At 54.8% G+C, this 15,483-nt stretch overlaps 7 protein-coding genes across 7 annotated transcripts; 5 read left to right on the top strand and 2 right to left on the bottom strand.

Moving 5' to 3' along the window:
• Positions 1-226: 226 nt before the first annotated feature.
• BDY24DRAFT_411556 (uncharacterized protein) lies at positions 227-1,745 on the bottom strand (the record flags this gene model as incomplete). The annotated part of the gene is made up of 3 exons (XM_076642947.1): positions 227-880; positions 974-1,201; positions 1,287-1,745. 3 exons carry the CDS (start codon positions 1,743-1,745, stop codon positions 227-229), a joined length of 1,341 nt encoding a protein of 446 aa, XP_076500750.1.
• A 303-nt stretch (positions 1,746-2,048) lies between these two features.
• Positions 2,049-3,352, top strand: BDY24DRAFT_375331 (uncharacterized protein; the record flags this gene model as incomplete). The annotated part of the gene is made up of 5 exons (XM_076638535.1): positions 2,049-2,247; positions 2,327-2,374; positions 2,444-2,902; positions 3,197-3,228; positions 3,294-3,352. Coding segments are annotated over exons 1-5 (733 nt in total), but the record flags the coding sequence as incomplete, so codon positions are not given.
• A 325-nt stretch (positions 3,353-3,677) lies between these two features.
• Positions 3,678-7,471, top strand: BDY24DRAFT_375329 (uncharacterized protein). Its single transcript, XM_076638534.1, has 6 exons — positions 3,678-5,074; positions 5,170-5,775; positions 5,921-6,251; positions 6,352-6,489; positions 6,589-6,826; positions 7,040-7,471. Exons 1-6 carry the CDS (start codon positions 3,795-3,797, stop codon positions 7,351-7,353), a joined length of 2,907 nt encoding a protein of 968 aa, XP_076500748.1. The 5' UTR covers positions 3,678-3,794; the 3' UTR covers positions 7,354-7,471.
• Positions 7,472-7,600: 129 nt separating this feature from the next.
• Positions 7,601-11,179, bottom strand: BDY24DRAFT_375323 (WHIM1 domain-containing protein). Its single transcript, XM_076638533.1, has 10 exons — positions 10,892-11,179; positions 10,756-10,830; positions 9,861-9,959; positions 9,751-9,782; positions 9,419-9,657; positions 9,134-9,317; positions 8,683-8,966; positions 8,369-8,502; positions 8,236-8,245; positions 7,601-8,106 (listed from the first exon to the last, which is right to left on the bottom strand). Exons 1-10 carry the CDS (start codon positions 11,155-11,157, stop codon positions 7,702-7,704), a joined length of 1,728 nt encoding a protein of 575 aa, XP_076500747.1. The 5' UTR covers positions 11,158-11,179; the 3' UTR covers positions 7,601-7,701.
• Positions 11,180-11,217: 38 nt separating this feature from the next.
• Positions 11,218-13,182, top strand: BDY24DRAFT_375322 (coatomer epsilon subunit-domain-containing protein; the record flags this gene model as incomplete). Its single annotated transcript, XM_076638532.1, has 7 exons — positions 11,218-11,265; positions 11,345-11,359; positions 11,446-11,610; positions 11,758-11,962; positions 12,122-12,257; positions 12,470-12,530; positions 12,657-13,182. Coding segments are annotated over 7 exons (920 nt in total), but the record flags the coding sequence as incomplete, so codon positions are not given.
• Positions 13,183-13,830: 648 nt separating this feature from the next.
• BDY24DRAFT_375319 (uncharacterized protein) lies at positions 13,831-15,363 on the top strand. The gene is made up of 9 exons (XM_076638531.1): positions 13,831-13,901; positions 13,986-14,006; positions 14,172-14,342; positions 14,409-14,424; positions 14,495-14,582; positions 14,660-14,733; positions 14,818-14,893; positions 14,969-15,056; positions 15,123-15,363. Exons 1-8 carry the CDS (start codon positions 13,894-13,896, stop codon positions 14,980-14,982), a joined length of 468 nt encoding a protein of 155 aa, XP_076500745.1. The 5' UTR covers positions 13,831-13,893; the 3' UTR covers positions 14,983-15,056; positions 15,123-15,363.
• On the top strand, positions 15,034-15,363 carry BDY24DRAFT_375316 (uncharacterized protein; the record flags this gene model as incomplete). The annotated part of the gene is made up of 1 exon (XM_076638530.1): positions 15,034-15,363. A coding segment is annotated over exon 1 (153 nt), but the record flags the coding sequence as incomplete, so codon positions are not given.
• Positions 15,364-15,483: the final 120 nt, after the last annotated feature.

Below are 15,483 nucleotides of genomic sequence, written 5' to 3'. Positions count from 1 at the left end.
CTGCGCTCGAAATCCTTCTGCTAGTCTGCAAAATTCAGTTCGCCTCTCGATCGATTTGCCCCATTCAATACCCACAACTCTTCGAAAGGAAAACGCGTCTGGTTGAGAGAGCTTCAACCATCCTTCCTTTCACGCTTTTCGGCCGCTGAAGTTGAAAGTAAGTCGTATCATGATGGCTCGTGAACTAATAGACTAGAGAGATTCGAGAGCAAAGGTGTATTACGACCTACTTCTCACCTCCTCCGGCTCCCAACGACGCTAGCTTCTTCGTTCCCGCCCTTCTTCTCTTGATCCTCTCCATTTGAAAATCGAGGGCAACCGAGATCTCCTTCCCACTACTAGCGTAAGTATCAGCCAGAAAGTTAGGGATCCCCTCCGTCGAGACTGGCTCCGTCACCTCCGTATCGTCCGTCAACTTCCTCCAACATTTGCAGCGGAACGCGAACGAAGGGCAGCAGCGTCGAAGGCACTCTTCGAACGCAGACGTGCTCTCGGTCCCCTCGAGGAGGAGTACGGAGTCAGGCCCAAGCGAGGAGAAGCACATGAGTCGGGTCCAGAGCGAAGCGAACGACGCGACGAAGTCGGGGGGGACGAAGCGGACGGTGGGAGGGATGCTGTAGTTGTCGACGTCGCCAATCCAGAGGTGAAACTCAGTTGGATTTAGAAATCGAATGAGGTCCTTCCAAGGAGTGAGCTCGTTGATATCCAAGATCTCGAGAGAGACGAGCTTGACGCGAAGTGGGGTCGGAGGGGAGGGAAGGGCGGAAGCGAGCTCGAGGTCCTGAAACGGGTCGTCGGTAGGGGAGCCATAGAGTCGAATCTGATTTGACGGGAGGAGGAGGGAGGTGATTCGCTCGGATTTGGGAGAGGACTGAAAGACCTGTCGTATGAACCGACATAGAGTGGTCGAGAAACGATCAGCAAGAGCAGGGAACGGGCGACCAAGTACTAGGGGGGGGAGAGAGGAGCTCACCCTCGATTCGACAAAGTCGTACGCTTCTTCGGGATTCAATGGAATCTCAACACCGTAGATGTGGTGAGAGGAAAGCTCCAGGAGCCTGAAGGAGACGAGGGAGAGGACCAGATGTTCCTTGGTTTCGAGGAGGTCGAGGATCAGGGAGAGGAGCTCGACGGGGAGGGAGAGAAGCGAAGTGGGAGGTCCACATGCGACGTTGGGAGGAGGGAGGACCTTGTATTTCTCCTAAAACGTTGAAAGGTAAAGATGAAAGTCAGATCGTCTGGGAAACACTCCTAGAGGGAACACAAAGGCAGAGAAACGGACTCACGGAAGACCAGACCCATCTCCCTCCCCTTCCTTCGAGCCCACCCTCCGAACCTTCCCAAACCCAGAATCCTCCAGGCATCGAAGATCTAGCGAGATCTCCGTTGAGCTTGTTCTGATCCTCGTTGTTCCTTTTGAGCGAGTCGTTCTCTGACGAGAGACGAGCGACGGTTCTCGAGAGCTCCTCGACCGACGATGCTTGAGCTTTGTTCTCCTCCTTGAGCTGACCAACGAGGGAGAAGAGTTGAGCGATTTGGGAAGCGATCGAGGATTCGTTCGAGGCTGCTGCTGGTTCGAGTGCGAGTTGAGAGGGCTGGGGATGAGTGGAAGGGTGGGTCGTTGAGGAGGAGGAGGCGGAGGGAGGAGGGAGGGAGGGAGGAGGCTGGAGGAGGTTTCGGGGGATATGAGAGGTTGAAGGGAGGAGTTCGTCCTGATTATCGAAGAAGGAGATGAAGAGTAACATATCAGCACTCGTCTCGCGAGACGTTTAGAAGAATCAAAGAGAGTGAGAGAACGAAGAAGGAGGAGGAGAGAAGGAGGGGAAGGAGGAGGCGAGGGAGTCGAGCTCACCTTTCGTTCCTCCTCCTCCTCTGCCCTCCCTTCCTTCGAGAGTTCGTTCTGCATACCCAGCGAGAAGAAGGTGGTGACCCTAGAGATCTGCGTGACGGAGATTGTCGACTGAATAAATTCGTGTTTTGGAGAAGGATGGGGGTGAGAGGGAAAAAGGAAGAAGAGGTTGACCTTTCGAAGTTGAGCTCGACGTCCACCCTCCTCCTTCTCTCCCTCCTCCTTCTCTCCCTCCTTCCTCCTCCATCCTTCCTGCTCTTACCATGGAAACTCAATCGGTAGCCAAGCTCGCTCAGCTCCTACGACTCTCATCGGGTGGAACAGATGAAGAGCCTGAGGGAAGGACGGGGAAGAGCTCTGCTCAAGTCGACCGCATTGCCGTTCAAGATCATCTGAAGGTTCGACCTCCTCTCTCTGCCCTCCCTACTTCTGGGAATCGATAACTGACCATATCTTCCCTTCAATCCATCTGGTTAGCTCTTATACGCTCCCGGTGTATCTGATGAGGTCCGGGAATCGTTCGCAGTGCGGCCCTGATCTGGAGGTGGCTCGAGGTCTCGCTCTGACAATTTTGCGTGCTTTCTACTTCCACAGAGAGAGTTCGCTTCTCAATACCTACCATCCCTCGTTCATCGATACACTCTAGTGGAAGTGACCGAAGTAGTACCCTACCACGAAACCCTCCTCGTCCTCCTCCAGCACGACGACGCCTACCTGCCTCGCTTCGTTCGAGAATCCCCAGAAAAAGCGTGTTCTCTCTACCTTGGCTTTGTGGATTTAATTGCGGCGTCAATGCAACATCCGACGGTCATCCTGCATCTGCCACTGAACTCGACGCGAGCTGATCTCCATTTCTTTCCTCGCCGTCCTCTCGAATTCATCCAGCAGGCTCTCATCTCCTATGCCACAGCACACGATATCCTCTCTTCCTTCATCTTTTTCGTGCTGGACATGGTGCACCATCTCTCAACGAACTTCCCATCCCTTCCCCCGCCGGGCTCAGCAGCACTCCTTCGTCTCGCTACTCGAATCAGGACCGACCCTTCTTTCAGGACATCCAAAGACAAACTCACTTCCCCTTTTCTCGGCATCCTGAACATCCTGATCAGAGGAGAAGTAGATCTGAGGAAGATCAAACAGATGTTCGTCAAGGAGAGTTTCGCTCGCGTCTGGTGGACCTGCGAGCGTCAAGTCAAGTCGAGCGGACCCACAGACGGTTCCAGATGTACCCAGCTCGAGGAAGGAGAGGAGATGATGCAGTGTTCGAGGGTGAGCTCGTTTCCTTTCTCGGTCTCTCTTCGTCTTTGTTCACGTCGTTGACCATTCCTTTCTCGACGCGTCGTTTGAGAAGTGTCTCTCCGTTCGCTACTGCTCCAAGGGTTCGTCTCGACTCTGGTTCCTATCCTTATTGATACTGATTGACTTTTCATGCTTCTTCACTCAGAACACCAACGAGCCGACTGGAAGAGGCACAAGAAGCTCTGCTTCAAGCCGACGTGGTGATGGACGAGGAGTTGACGGGTTGAATTCGAGGACCCTCGGACGAATGACATGACTACATTTCGCTTCCTGTCTAACTTTTGATCCTCTCTGTCTTCCTGGCCGAGCTCTCTTCCTCCTTCGCTCTGAAAGAAGGAACCGTCTCGAGATCGAACGACGCGCGCCGAGCTCTCTCTCTCCTTCTCTCCGTCTCTACATAATTCCCTTTCCCTTCGATGCAAAAATTCTCGACCTGCTCGCTGCTCTAGCGGAAAACATATCTCGAGGTGCAAGAAAACCTTTGAGAGTAACTTTCCAGGCGATAAATAAAACTGCCTCGCCGAAACGAGCCGGGCTGAACGTGAGCTCTCCTTCCTTCCCCTCTTCCTCCTCCCCTCAAACTACGACCTAGCCTCTCCATCCTCTTCTCCGCTCTTCGACGGAGGACCTACTCCTCTTCTTCAGGATGGCCTTCTCATCCACTCGAGCTCGAATCTATAGAACGAGGTCCCTCCTTCCCTCCACCTCCTCCCCCGTCTTTCGTCCTTCCCCCATCTCCTCCTCCCCACGTCGAGCTTCCTCCTCGAAGCCTTCCTCCTCCTCCACCAAAGGACCACCACCAGCAAAGTCCTCCTCCTCCCCTCTCGATGCTCCTCGACCACCCCCTCCTACTACTCCTCTCGGTCGTGCGCACTCCCTCGCGAAAACGTACCTTCCTCACCTCACGGCTCTCTTCACCGCGATCAAGGAGAAGGACAAGGCGAAGATTCTTCCTACAGGATCCGTTCGTCCACCGAGGAAGGATCCCGTCCTGTCCTTCAGGGAAGCTCTCAAGAGTGGAAGATACCATGGAATAGGACCAGCTTATCTCGAATCCATGGCGGAGCTGGAGGAAGGAGAGTTCCCGTCCATCTCAGAGGAGGAGGTCAGGGCTGCCGTTCAGCTTCTCTCTCGCTCGAGAGACGAGCACCAATGGACCATCATCGACACCATGATCGAAGATCTCTCCCTTCGATACCAATCCTCTCCTACCCACCTCGATTACAGAGCGATCCTACGCTTTCTCGCCAACTCTCCCACTCCCCGAGCAGCCTTCCCTCGACTCGAAACGATCCCTCTCTCCATCCCCATCTCCATCATCGACTTCAACATCGTCCTCGGAGGTCTATCGAGAGCAGGAGACGAGGAAGCTCTACGATCAGCTATGGAACAGGTCGCCATCCTCGACCTCACTCCAGATCGTCAAACCTTCCATCTCTACCTCAACGGACTCTTCCTCGCTCGAGCTCAAGCCGGCCTCCCTCCTCCCCTCCCCTCCTCCTCCCAAGACGACCCCACCTCCATCTCCACTTCCACCTCTCCCTTATCCTCAGACGTCGATTCCACCCTCCGCAAGATGTCAGCTCTTCGTCTACCTCCCTCCTCAGCAACCTACTCGATCCTCGCCGAAGGATACCGTCGCTTAGGAGATGAGGTTAACACCGCCAAAGCTCTCGAGCTCGTCCGTTCGACCCTCTCCGGAGAGATGAGCGTCGTCAGGATCAGCTCGGACGGAAGGGACGTCCTCGGAGTCGTACCCTGGAACTCGCTCGTCGCTGCTGCGTCGATAGAGAAGAGCCTGAAGGATGGGATCGAGGTGGTTGAGAAGATGAAGGAGGCGGGTGTTGAGCCGGACGAGGGGACGATAGACGCGTTGCTGAGAGGGATCTCGGTACGGAAGATGAGTGAGGTGCTGGATATTGCCAAGTGAGTGTGATTCTTTCCCTCTTTCTGCAAGGACGAGGCTCGAGAAGCGAAGCTGATCGACCTCTCGTCTCCTTTCACGTCGCGTCGTCAATCAGGCTGCTCGAGTCGGAAACGAACGTCGAACTCTTCGCTCGTCATTGGGGAGAGCTCATCCTCAAGGTTCTCCACCCAGACGGAGGACCGTCGACGAAGGCGACTCAGGAGGAGGCGTTGAGGGTCTACAACGAGGCAACCATGCAGAGAGGAATCCTCGTCGACGCCGAGATGGCTCTCCCTCTCCTCGAGGCGTTCTGCTTCCCAGCACCAGGAGAGGAGCCCAACGTCGATCGATCGATGGAAATCTACTCGGACCTTCTTCGAGCCGAGACTCTGCAGCAGGTCAACGCCGTTACCAACAGCGAAGCCGTCAAACCCACCTCTCCCTCGACCTCCTCCGACGATCCCTCCTCCTCCTCGGAATCCTCCCTCGACATCGCCGCCGCCGAAAACGAGCTTCCACCACTCGGTCCTACCGTCGACGTCTACGACCTCCTTCTCAACGGAATCGCTGCGTCGTCGAAGGAGAAGGTCGACCATCCCAAAGCCTGGAAACTCCTCCTCGACATGAAGTTCCGAGGAATCCACTTCTCGAATCCAACCGTCGTCGGTCACATCAAGAGGTTCATGACGAAAGCGTCTAGTCACAAGGAAGCCTTTGCCATGTGAGTTTCGACCTCTCTCTCTCTCCTCGCACGCCGCGTCGTGTTGCCTTCGACATTTCTCCTTCGATCCTTGTTGATTCAAACCCATCAACTCTGAATCTCCCTACTGACACCCCTCCCTCTTCCGCTTCCTCAACACCTGCAGGTACAACAACTTCATCGAACTCCACCCTCAATCCATCACCGCCGACGAGGACGCCTTCCTCACGATCGTTCGACAGTTCATCTTCTCTGAGTGGTGGAAGTCGGAAACTCCGCCCGCCGTCCTCGTCGGAAACTTCATCAACGACGCCAGAAGATCAGGATTCGAGCCCAGTCACCGAGTCATGACCACGCTGTTCAGTCAGTACGCTCGTGTGGCCTACAAGGACGGGATGTCGCTCGAGGAGCAGGAGACGTTCGACAAGATTCAGCCCGTCGTTCAGTCTCATGTCAAGACCGCTCTCGCTTGGTGTAGGATCGATCCTTACATACGAGTGCGTCTGACTCTTTCTTGCTTGCTTTCGATTTTCGGTTCTTCCTTCGCCGTTGGACTGACGCGTTTCTCTTTCCTTTCCTCTTCGTCGCGTCCTTCAGTTCGACCGAACCCTCTACAACGCCATCATGATCGCCTCAGCTCGAGTCGGACTGTCGAAGGATACCTATGGAACCTGGCTCATCGTCTCCGAATCGAACGACCCCAACGTCGCTGCCAACAACGAATCGGTCAACATCGTTCGTGCCCTCTTCCTCTCTTCTCCCTTCTCTCCCTTTCTCAACCGAAGCTCCTATGCTGACGTCTTACGCACCTTTTCGTTTCACTTTTCTCGACAGATCTTCGACTCGATCCGACTCCACTCCGACTCGTTCCAAGCGATCCACATCTTCCGCTGGCTTCGAAACGGAGAGTTCCCTCTCGACCTGGAGAACTGGCACTCGTACATTCGCTGTCTCCTAGGATGCGGAGATCCCGATCGAGCGATGGACGTTGCTTTCGCCGAGATGAATCAGAGGACAGGGTTCCCTGCTGCTCCTGCTCCGACCTGGGATACGATTCGGATGATCCTGCAGTGTGAGTTCGGCTTTTTCTCTCTCTCTCTCTTCTTCGACGAGGGTTCCATTCGTCTTTCTTCACTTCAAGGCGCAAGGCGTAAACCGACACTGACATCACCTCCGACTCTTCATCCTCTCTCTCTCTCTCTCTCCCTCTCTCTCTCCTCACCTCAACCAATATCCCTCTCGCCACCGTCCCGCCTCGACGCGTTCTCCCTTCCTCCCCCTCCAGACCAAGACGCCTACGGCTCAGGCTTCAAGGTCCGAATCCGGAAACGGATCGCTCGAGAGTACCCCGAGTGGTGGGAGGCAGGTCTCAAGGACGAAACCAACATCGAGGAGGAGAAGCTCGTTCGGATGCGAGACGAATGCAACCTCGGACGAGGAATGGTCGACCTCCTTCCCGAGCCTCCGGAGGACGACGTTGGAGAGGAGTGGGGGAGGAGAGAGAGGGAACGAGCGGAGGAGAAGGCTGCGAAGGAGAGGTATAGGATTGCGGTCATGAAGGCGTCGACACCGAAGAGACCGATTTTGGTCGCGTACTAGCTTTTCCGGAGAGGGGACGGGGTGGGGGTCGGTTCGGGTTTGCTCAGCGTTGGAGGTAGTAGATTACTCTGGTTCGTTTGTAGCTCTTGCTTTACATATGTTTACGACTTGATGGTGCATTTTGGAAGCTCGTCGGGAGGAAAAGAGGGGCGGGAGTACGTTTCGTCGAGAGTCGAGACGCGCTCCTCTTCTTCCTTTGCAAGTAAGAGGAGATCCGTCTCGCAAGATGATACACACACAACCCAACCAGAGAGAAAGCAAGATGCATATGACCTAATACTGTCCCCCTAAAAAGACCAAACCCAAAGCCTAGATACGGAACGCGTCTCGAAACAGAACCTCGTCGGATTACGAACTCATCTCGACCTTCACCCCATTCTCTCCCACGGCCCCTCCAAACCCAACCTCTGACATCCCCTCCTCCTTAATCTCACTCCCACCCTGCGCCAACGAAGCCGCCGAATCACCCTTCTCCACGATGCCTTCCATCTTCTCCACCGCTCCCTCCTCTCCAGCGTTCGTCGAAGCAGGTTCCGGTTCGGGCGACGGCGGGAAAGGAATCATCGTACTCGGGTCCTGTTCAGCAGCAGCCGCTTCATCCATGGCCATCTTGTTGTTGCTGAGAGAGACTCGAGTGGAACGACGTTCTCCTCGCCATTCTTCTGGGGAGGCGGCACGGGTGGAGGTTCGACCTTTGGAGGTGTTGCGGTTGGAGGAGGAGGAGTAGTAGCCGGAGGAGTCGGAGGCGTTGCCCTGGGAGACAGAAAACGAGAGGGACGAGGGACGGAAGGAGATGAGGAGGGTCAGTTTGGGACGAAAGGCGGCGAGAAGAGAAGAGAGAGTCGAAGGGATGGAGAGAAAACGAGGGGGAATGAAACGTACATCGTCGTCACTGAGAGAATAAAAGGAGTACCGAGACAAGCAAGAAAGAAGTCAGTGAAGGCTCGAGCGACGAAAGACGAGTCCCGACGCGTCGAAACCCGAAACGAGAGCTCGGAAGTGAAAAGCAACTCACTCATCGCCGTTCCCCGTCCCTCCATTCACGTAGTCAGGCTTCCTAGTCGACCGACGAGTTCTCGAGGTTCGGACGTCGGCTTGAGCGATAGCGATGGCCATCTGTTCTTGCTTCTTCCTCGCTCGATCCAGTCTCTGCGAAACCAACGAAGGAACGACGAAAGACGAAAGTCAGCACGTCGTCGTTCGTCTCTCCATCAGCCCCGTTCCCATCTTCTCTACTCTCTCTCTCTCTCTTCTTCCCTGCCTCGTAGCAACCCAACCTGCGCCTCCCACCCTCCTCCCAAACCAAACCAAACCGAACGTCGAACTCACCGCCTCTTCCTTCTCAATCAACGGCAAATGTTCCTCCTCCAACCACCTGGCCATCTCCACCTCCACCGCCTTCCCCTTCTCCTCCAGGTTCTTCGCCGACTTGGCCTTCTTCGCTGCCGGTCCTCCAGCAGCGATCGTCGCCTCCTGCGTTGCGATGAAGGTAGGGGAGATGGGTTGGCGGAACTCTTCGATGAGGTGGAGGAGCTCGTCCTTCGTCGAGGTGGCGGGAGTTAAGGGGCACTGTTTCTTGTAGGGGTTGGTGGAGGTGTAAATTCGAGGGGAGTCTGTGCGATGGGGAAGGAGGGAGGCGAGGAGGGGAGAGTCAGTTCGGTTCGAGAGACGACGACGACAAACTACGAAGATTCGGCTTTTCGCTCTCTCTGCTCTTCCTCTCGTCCAATTCGACTGAAGGAGGGAGGAGTAGCAGAGATGAGAGGCTTATGAAACTCACCATCAAAAGCCCAGTATCTCTTCTTCTTCCTATCCTGCCCAATCGGCTGCACGATCAACGGGTTCGTCTTCGAGTTGAAATCCGTCTGCTTCTGATGACCCATCTTGTAGTTGTCCTGGATGATCTGTCGGATCGATTCCGAGTGAGCCAGTTGCCAGTCGACGAGTTGACGGAGGAGCTTCAACTGCACAAACCAAACCGAAAACGACGCGTCGAAACGAAAACGGCGAGGTCAGTCTTCGTCCTTCTCTTCGTCCTTGTTCCTCGTTCAGTCCCCGGACTCACCCTCTCCCTCCAATCCATCTCCCAAATCCTACTCCCGACCGCATCCTCCCCACCGTGCGACCCCTCGGAAGGTTCGTCGTCCCTTCTGTTGGCCTGGAACATCTTTCGAAGCGGGTTGAGCGCCTTTCGATCGGCTTCGTCCTTCTCTCCTGTCGGCAGAGGGATGGCGGGAGCGAAGACTCCGGCGGGACAGTCGTGGTAGACGGACATGGACGTGAAACCAAGGCAGGTGTCGATGGCTGGAGGAGGAAAGCGAGGACGGAAACGAGAGCCAGATTAGTTCGAGAAGAGAGCGAAGGGAAGAAGGAGAGGAAGAAAGATGGTGGACGTACTTCGAACGAGATGTTTGGGAAGGGTCTTGTCCCTGTAAGAAGAGAGGAGAGAAGCGAGAGCGGTCAGCGCGTCGAACGAGGAACGGAGCGATGGAGAGGGCTGGACGTACTTCATGTCCTTGATGAGAGGTTTGAAAGCCAGAACGAATCGTTGAAGAATGGTAGAGAGGACCTCCGAGTGACCTTCCGTATGAAGACCGTTCTCGAGACTGTTTCCACGAAAAGATCAGGAAGTCAGCCTCAAGTTCAAGTTCAAAAAAAGGAAACAAAAGGGAGCGTGAGAGACGAGACGACGTCCACTCAACCCAACCCGACCGACCCTCCCTTCCTCTTCGTCTCGAGGGACGGGAGGATCAAGGTCGACATCGAGAAAAGTCAAATCTTCGAGATCTAGCATCCGGAAGAGAGTCCAAGCTGTCCAAACTCCATCTCTTGAACCCGAGCTCGTCGACCCAATCCATCCCTCTCTCACCATCACCCAACCAAAGGAGAGAGACGGAAGGAAGCAGCTCCCCTTCCACCGCACCGACCCTTCTACTCCCTTCCTTCCCCTCGAAGACACGTGAGAACAGCGATCCAGTCCTCGAAAGAGGTCTAGATGCGAAATAAATGAGCTTGAACGCGTTTCTCGACGTTCTTTTGACCGAGCTCATCCCTTCCCACCATCCGAGGACAAGAGCTGGTTCGCTTCTCTCGAGCCTCCCATCCACCTACGCAGAGCTCTAAAGGGCAGGAAACCTTCCAAGGTACGAAGTGGGAATGCTTGGGAGCGCTGGGAGAGTCTGTATATCGAGCAGGGAGGGTTGGGAGAGGGAGGGAAGGGTTTCTCTCGAGCTCAAAGGCACGTCTCGGCTCCCTTCCTTCATCCCCTTCCCTCCTCCTCCCCCCCCAAGCGACCTTCCCGTCCTTCCTCGACCACTTGTCGACGCGAGACGAGCACTAGCTGATCCTCGAAAGGTTCTAGAACAGGAAGAAAGTCCTGAAAACGACGAGAACCGCACTCACTCGAGGACGTTTGAGATTCCTCCCCTTCCAATCAGCGAGGCATGATGGAACTTGACGATGAAGGCCCAACAGAACCTGACGAACAACGAGAGCGCGTTAGTTTCAGCGTTGAATAGAAAGGTGTATGCGTGCTCACCCAGTCTGCCAATCGTTGGCTGCACAATCTGGCTCGGGAAGGACTTGTTTGGGAGCAGGAGCAGGAGCAGCTTGAGGCGCGACGACGACCTCGACGGGTTTGGGTTCCTCTTCTTTGGGTGCTGCAGGAGGAGGAGGAGGAGGGGCAAGAGCTTCGACGGGTGCAGGTGGTGGCGGAGGAGGGGCTTCTGTAGGAGGTGGAGGAGGAGGAATTGAAGCAGACGGGACCATGGGAGGAGGAGGAGGAGGAGGAAGGGAGGGATCCATCGTGAGAGTTGGGAGGCAAAGAGGGAGAGGCGAGGTAGTTGAAGTCTCCTCAAACGCCCACCATGGATTCTGATCAACTCTTCCACATTCGCAACCTCTTCAACCAAGGTGAGCGCCTACATCCTCTCTCTCCTTCATCCAGCTTGAATCGAGTCGAACTGATTTCTCTATCGTTCTCTACGTTCAGGAAACTACTCGACATGTTCGTTCCTCCTTCTTGCCCTTCGTTTCCGTGCCTTTGAAGCTCTTCTGACTGCCTTAATTTGCCTCCGTCTTCAACGCATACAGGTATCTCCACCGCTACTCCTCTGATCCCTTCTCCTCCTTCTACGCCTGAGGATGTCACGCTCGCCATCTACGTCGCTCGAGCCCATCTCGCTCTCTCGCCTCCAGAGACCGACAAGGCCATCAAGCTGCTTACCGGTTGGGGAGAGGAGGAGGTCGAGGTTAAGGGTGAGCTTCTCTGTTCTTCTCTATTTATCGTTTCTACGCTCTTTTGGACGAGAAGAACAAGCTCAAGAAGAGTCCAACGTGTCAACCTCGTCGAGCTCACTCCTCCTTCCCTTCTCTTCCTTCTTCCCTCGTTTGTCCCCTCCTCAGCCGTCACCCTCCTCGCCCAACACATCGCCTCCCCTTCCGAAACCATCCTCGACTCCCTTCGTGACATCCTGATTGAACTCGAAGACTCGGAATCTACACCAGAAACCGCCATCGCCAAAGCAGCAGCCGCAACCGCGTTCGTCCGCGCCGGAGAGCTCGAGGAGGCCGTGGATGTGTTGACGAGTGAGGAGAAGAGCCTGGAGTGGTTAGTAACTGCTTCTATATACCTGTGTTGAGGCAGAGGGGATGAGTTTGGTACAGGAGGATGGGACGAGACGAGGGAGAGAGGCAGCGTTGGGAGGGCTGAAACGAGAGCTGGACGAAACGAAGCTGATCGACGTCCCTTCTCCTTCCTTGCTTTCAGCGTCGCCATCCTCGTTCAGATCTACCTTTCTATCGATCGAATTGATCTCGCCAAGAAGACCTACGAAGCTGCTAAGGCCTGGGGAGACGATTCGCTGTTGGTTCAGATGATGGAGGCTTGGATCGGGCTGAGGGTTGTGAGTGCTTTCCTTCCATCTTCCTCTCTCTACTTTCCATACCCACCTCTTCACCCAACTTCCCCCCATATGGTATACGCCACCAGCCCCTCCTGTTTTATCGAGCCTTCTTTCGATGTTGAGCTCGTCTCCTCCGCTCGCAGCGACTAACTCTCTCTCCCTTCCTTCTCTCCTCCTTCGCGTCTCGTCTCGTCCTCGTTCGGGCTTCACAGCAAGGATCCTCCCTTCAACCATCCTACTACTTCTACGACGAGCTTCTTCTCGGTCCCTCTGGTTCGTTCTTCTCTTCCCTTTGCACTCTTCCCCGTTCAACCCAGACCTAACACCCAACCCTCCTCTCTCCCTCTCTCACCTTCCTCCCTCCCCTTCCCGCTCCTCATCCCTTCCCTACCACCACAGGCCGCACCCCCTCCATCCTCTCCTCCCACGCCGCCGCCCACCTCCTCCTCTCTCACTCGGACGAAGCTCGCTCAGACATCGAGATCGCCCTCTCCCTCAACGCGTCCTCGTCGTCGGACGTCAACGTCCTCGGCGTCATCGCTGGAGTGCTCGGAGCTGGCTCCAAGGGAGATGGGTACGTGGCAGAGTTGAAGGAGAAGTACCCGGAACATCCGATGGTGAAGGATCTGGAGAGAAAGGAGGTGGCGTTCGATGAGGCGGCGAAGAAGTTTGCCGTTGCTAGTGCTTAGGTAGAGAGGAGGGCGATCAATGGATTTGATGGATGCAGAACAGGTTGGTTGAGGGAGAGGGAATGAACGAGGAGGAGAGGGGTTGCCGAGAGATGTGGTTGGGACGACGAGAACGGTGAGAGACGGTGGGAAGGACGAGGAGAAGGGAGGGAGGGAGAGGCGAGGTGCGCGACGAGGCGTTGAGTGCGGAGGGAGGATTTGGAGCCGAGACGATAGACTTTGAAAAATTCTGCGACGTGAGCGTAATGAGTGAGTGGTTGTTCTGAGTTCAGACCGCTCAAGGTTTACGTCGACGCGAAGAAAGAGCGGAGGCGAATCGAACCGTGAGCTCGTTTTTTCTTTGAACTCCCTTCTCCTCGACGTCCACACCCTCTCCGCTCGGTTTTAGGCTGACTTCTCTCTTCGAGAAAATACTACCAACAATCTTGAACAATCGTCATCTGAGGAACAAGGTCTGAGACTCAGAGAAGAGGAGGAGGAGAGGGGCGAACGAACGATCCCCCTCCCCTCCCCTCCTCCCCCCACTCTCCCTCGACCCCTCTGCTTGAACACCTTTTGCAGTTTTTGCCCTAGCTCCTCTTTCCCTCTAACGACCACCTTCAACGAGAACCTCTTCTTTCTGCCTTCTCCTTTTACGAACCACGACCTACAAAAACGAACACGCGCTCCTCCTCACGACACGAACCTCTTCTTCTTCTTCCCTCGCCCCCCTCTCCCACTTCAACACCCTTCCACCCTCCACAGCTACTCCTAAATGTGGTGCGATAACTGTCTGCTAGTGCTTCCTCTTCGTCAGGGTGCTATGGCCTTGTTTTTGCTTCTCCTCGTTCGTTCCTCTTTTGCTTCTTCTCTTTCTCTTCCGTCTACGAAGCTGACCCAAACTATTCCTCTTCTCGCCTCTTCAGGCTTACTCGGCAGCTGGAGGATACCTTCTCGTCACCTACGGAATGTATTGGTGAGTTCCTTGAAGATTCTATTCAGTCTTCAGCAAAGTGACCAAGCTCACGATCCTCCTCCTTCTTTCGTCCTTCTCTCACAGGTACTTCCTTTACCCAGAGTAGTGAGTCCCTTCTCTCCTTCTATTTCGACCTCTCTCGAAGAGGAAGGACCCACGTTCTCAGCAGCCCCATCCACTTTGCCTCCTCTCGACCTCAACCCCCTGTTCCTCCTCTCTCGCTTCCTACCCACGATACTGACGAGCCATCTCTTCCCAACGTTTCTACAGCTTCCTCTATGGAGGAGTCGCTTTTGCTGTCGCCGCTGTATCCTTGATCGGGATCCTCGCTTTCGCCAATCGATCCATGGTTTTCGTTCGAGCAACGCTTTTCGCCTGGCCTTTCCTCCTCATCCTTTCTTGCGTTCGAGCGATTCTTATGATATACCAGCTTAACAGGAGGTTCGTCTTGCTCAATTTTCGGTCCTTCGTCGGCCAAGCTGACTCGATCTTCTTTGACGCGAACAGAAAGGACTACATCCAGGTTCGTTTGACGCGTCGTCGTCCAATTTCCTTCCTGGTTTGCTCGTCGCTGACCTCTTTCGTCTTTGCAGTGGGAGTGTGATAACGGAGGTCAGCTTTGGAGTGAAGCTGCTTACAACGGAAGCGTCGTCGCCAACGGAACCTCGACCTTGCCCACGGGTTCGTTTCGTTTCCTTTTCTTTTCTCCCTCTCTCGTCTTCTCTCGCTGACCTCGGCCGATCCTGTTCATGTAATAGGGTTCTGCTCCGCCGGAGTCTCCAGCTTCTACACAGCGATGGTCATCTCTCTACTCGTCGATCTGGGAATCCAGGTTCGTCGTCGCCTTCTTTTCTTCTTTTCGACGTCTTGAACAACTTCTGACGACTCTCTTCCATCTTCTTCTTTTTCCCTCTAGTTCTACGCCTTCTTCCTCACCTGGAGATACTCAGCGTTCCTCACCGAGTACAGGAAGGTCTCCGCTCCGAACATGGGTGCGTCACGAAGGGAGGGGAGCGGTCGGTTTCGAACGCGTCGCTGATGATCTCGTTGTTTTGCTCTTCGAACAGGATTCTACGCCTAGATACATAGATCTACACCATTTTCATCTTCTTCGCGATCATCCTTCGAAACTCTCGCTCTGGCTGCCAACCGAAGGTGAGCTCGTCCCTTTCTCCTTCCACTCTCGACGATGCTGACTCGAACCTTCCGTCCTCCCTTCAGCAAATCCGCCCATACCCCACCCATCGCTCCATCGGACTTATCCTCGCTTATATTCTCGCAAACCTGCCGTTATCTCTCCTCTCTTGATGTTTCACCCTAATGTTTTTCACGCCGCGTCTCGTTCTCGCCTCTCTCCGTACTCTGTTCTCACGCCCTGCCTGCCTGCCTTGTTTTCTCTCTCTTACGTCTATCACAACCCCTTATTCACGTCTTTTTTCTCTATACTTGATGACTTTCTATACTTTGCATTGTTCCGAATGGAGGAAAGACGCGACGACGACGACACTGATCGCACGACGCGAAACCCTCGAATCCGTCTCTTCTCCGAGCTTCAGAACAACGAAAGCATCAGAAAAGCGTT

This window comes from Mrakia frigida, assembly GCF_051309035.1.
Source record: "Mrakia frigida strain ATCC 22029 unplaced genomic scaffold BDY24scaffold_2, whole genome shotgun sequence".
In the NCBI taxonomy this organism is placed as follows: Eukaryota; Fungi; Basidiomycota; class Tremellomycetes; order Cystofilobasidiales; family Mrakiaceae; genus Mrakia; species Mrakia frigida.
Note: the sequence above shows the minus strand (reverse complement) of the source record. Positions and strands in the feature narration are given on the sequence as shown.

Bases quoted from the DNA above. Each gene is read 5' to 3' on its own strand.
- BDY24DRAFT_375329 (XM_076638534.1), top strand. From the start codon at position 3,795: ATGGCCTTCTCATCCACTCGAGCTCGAATCTATAGAACGAGGTCCCTC. The intron at 6,490-6,588 runs GTTCGTGCCCTC...TTTTCTCGACAG, and splicing joins ACAACGAATCGGTCAACATC to ATCTTCGACTCGATCCGACT. The intron at 6,827-7,039 runs GTGAGTTCGGCT...CTCCCCCTCCAG, and splicing joins GATTCGGATGATCCTGCAGT to ACCAAGACGCCTACGGCTCA.
- BDY24DRAFT_375323 (XM_076638533.1), bottom strand. From the start codon at position 11,157: ATGGATCCCTCCCTTCCTCCTCCTCCTCCTCCTCCCATGGTCCCGTCT. The intron at 10,831-10,891 runs GTGAGCACGCAT...GTTGTTCGTCAG, and splicing joins GCCAACGATTGGCAGACTGG to GTTCTGTTGGGCCTTCATCG. The intron at 9,318-9,418 runs GTGAGTCCGGGG...TGGTTTGTGCAG, and splicing joins AGATGGATTGGAGGGAGAGG to TTGAAGCTCCTCCGTCAACT.
- BDY24DRAFT_375319 (XM_076638531.1), top strand. The intron at 14,583-14,659 runs GTTCGTTTCGTT...TTCATGTAATAG, and splicing joins AACCTCGACCTTGCCCACGG to GGTTCTGCTCCGCCGGAGTC. The intron at 14,734-14,817 runs GTTCGTCGTCGC...TTTTCCCTCTAG, and splicing joins TCGTCGATCTGGGAATCCAG to TTCTACGCCTTCTTCCTCAC.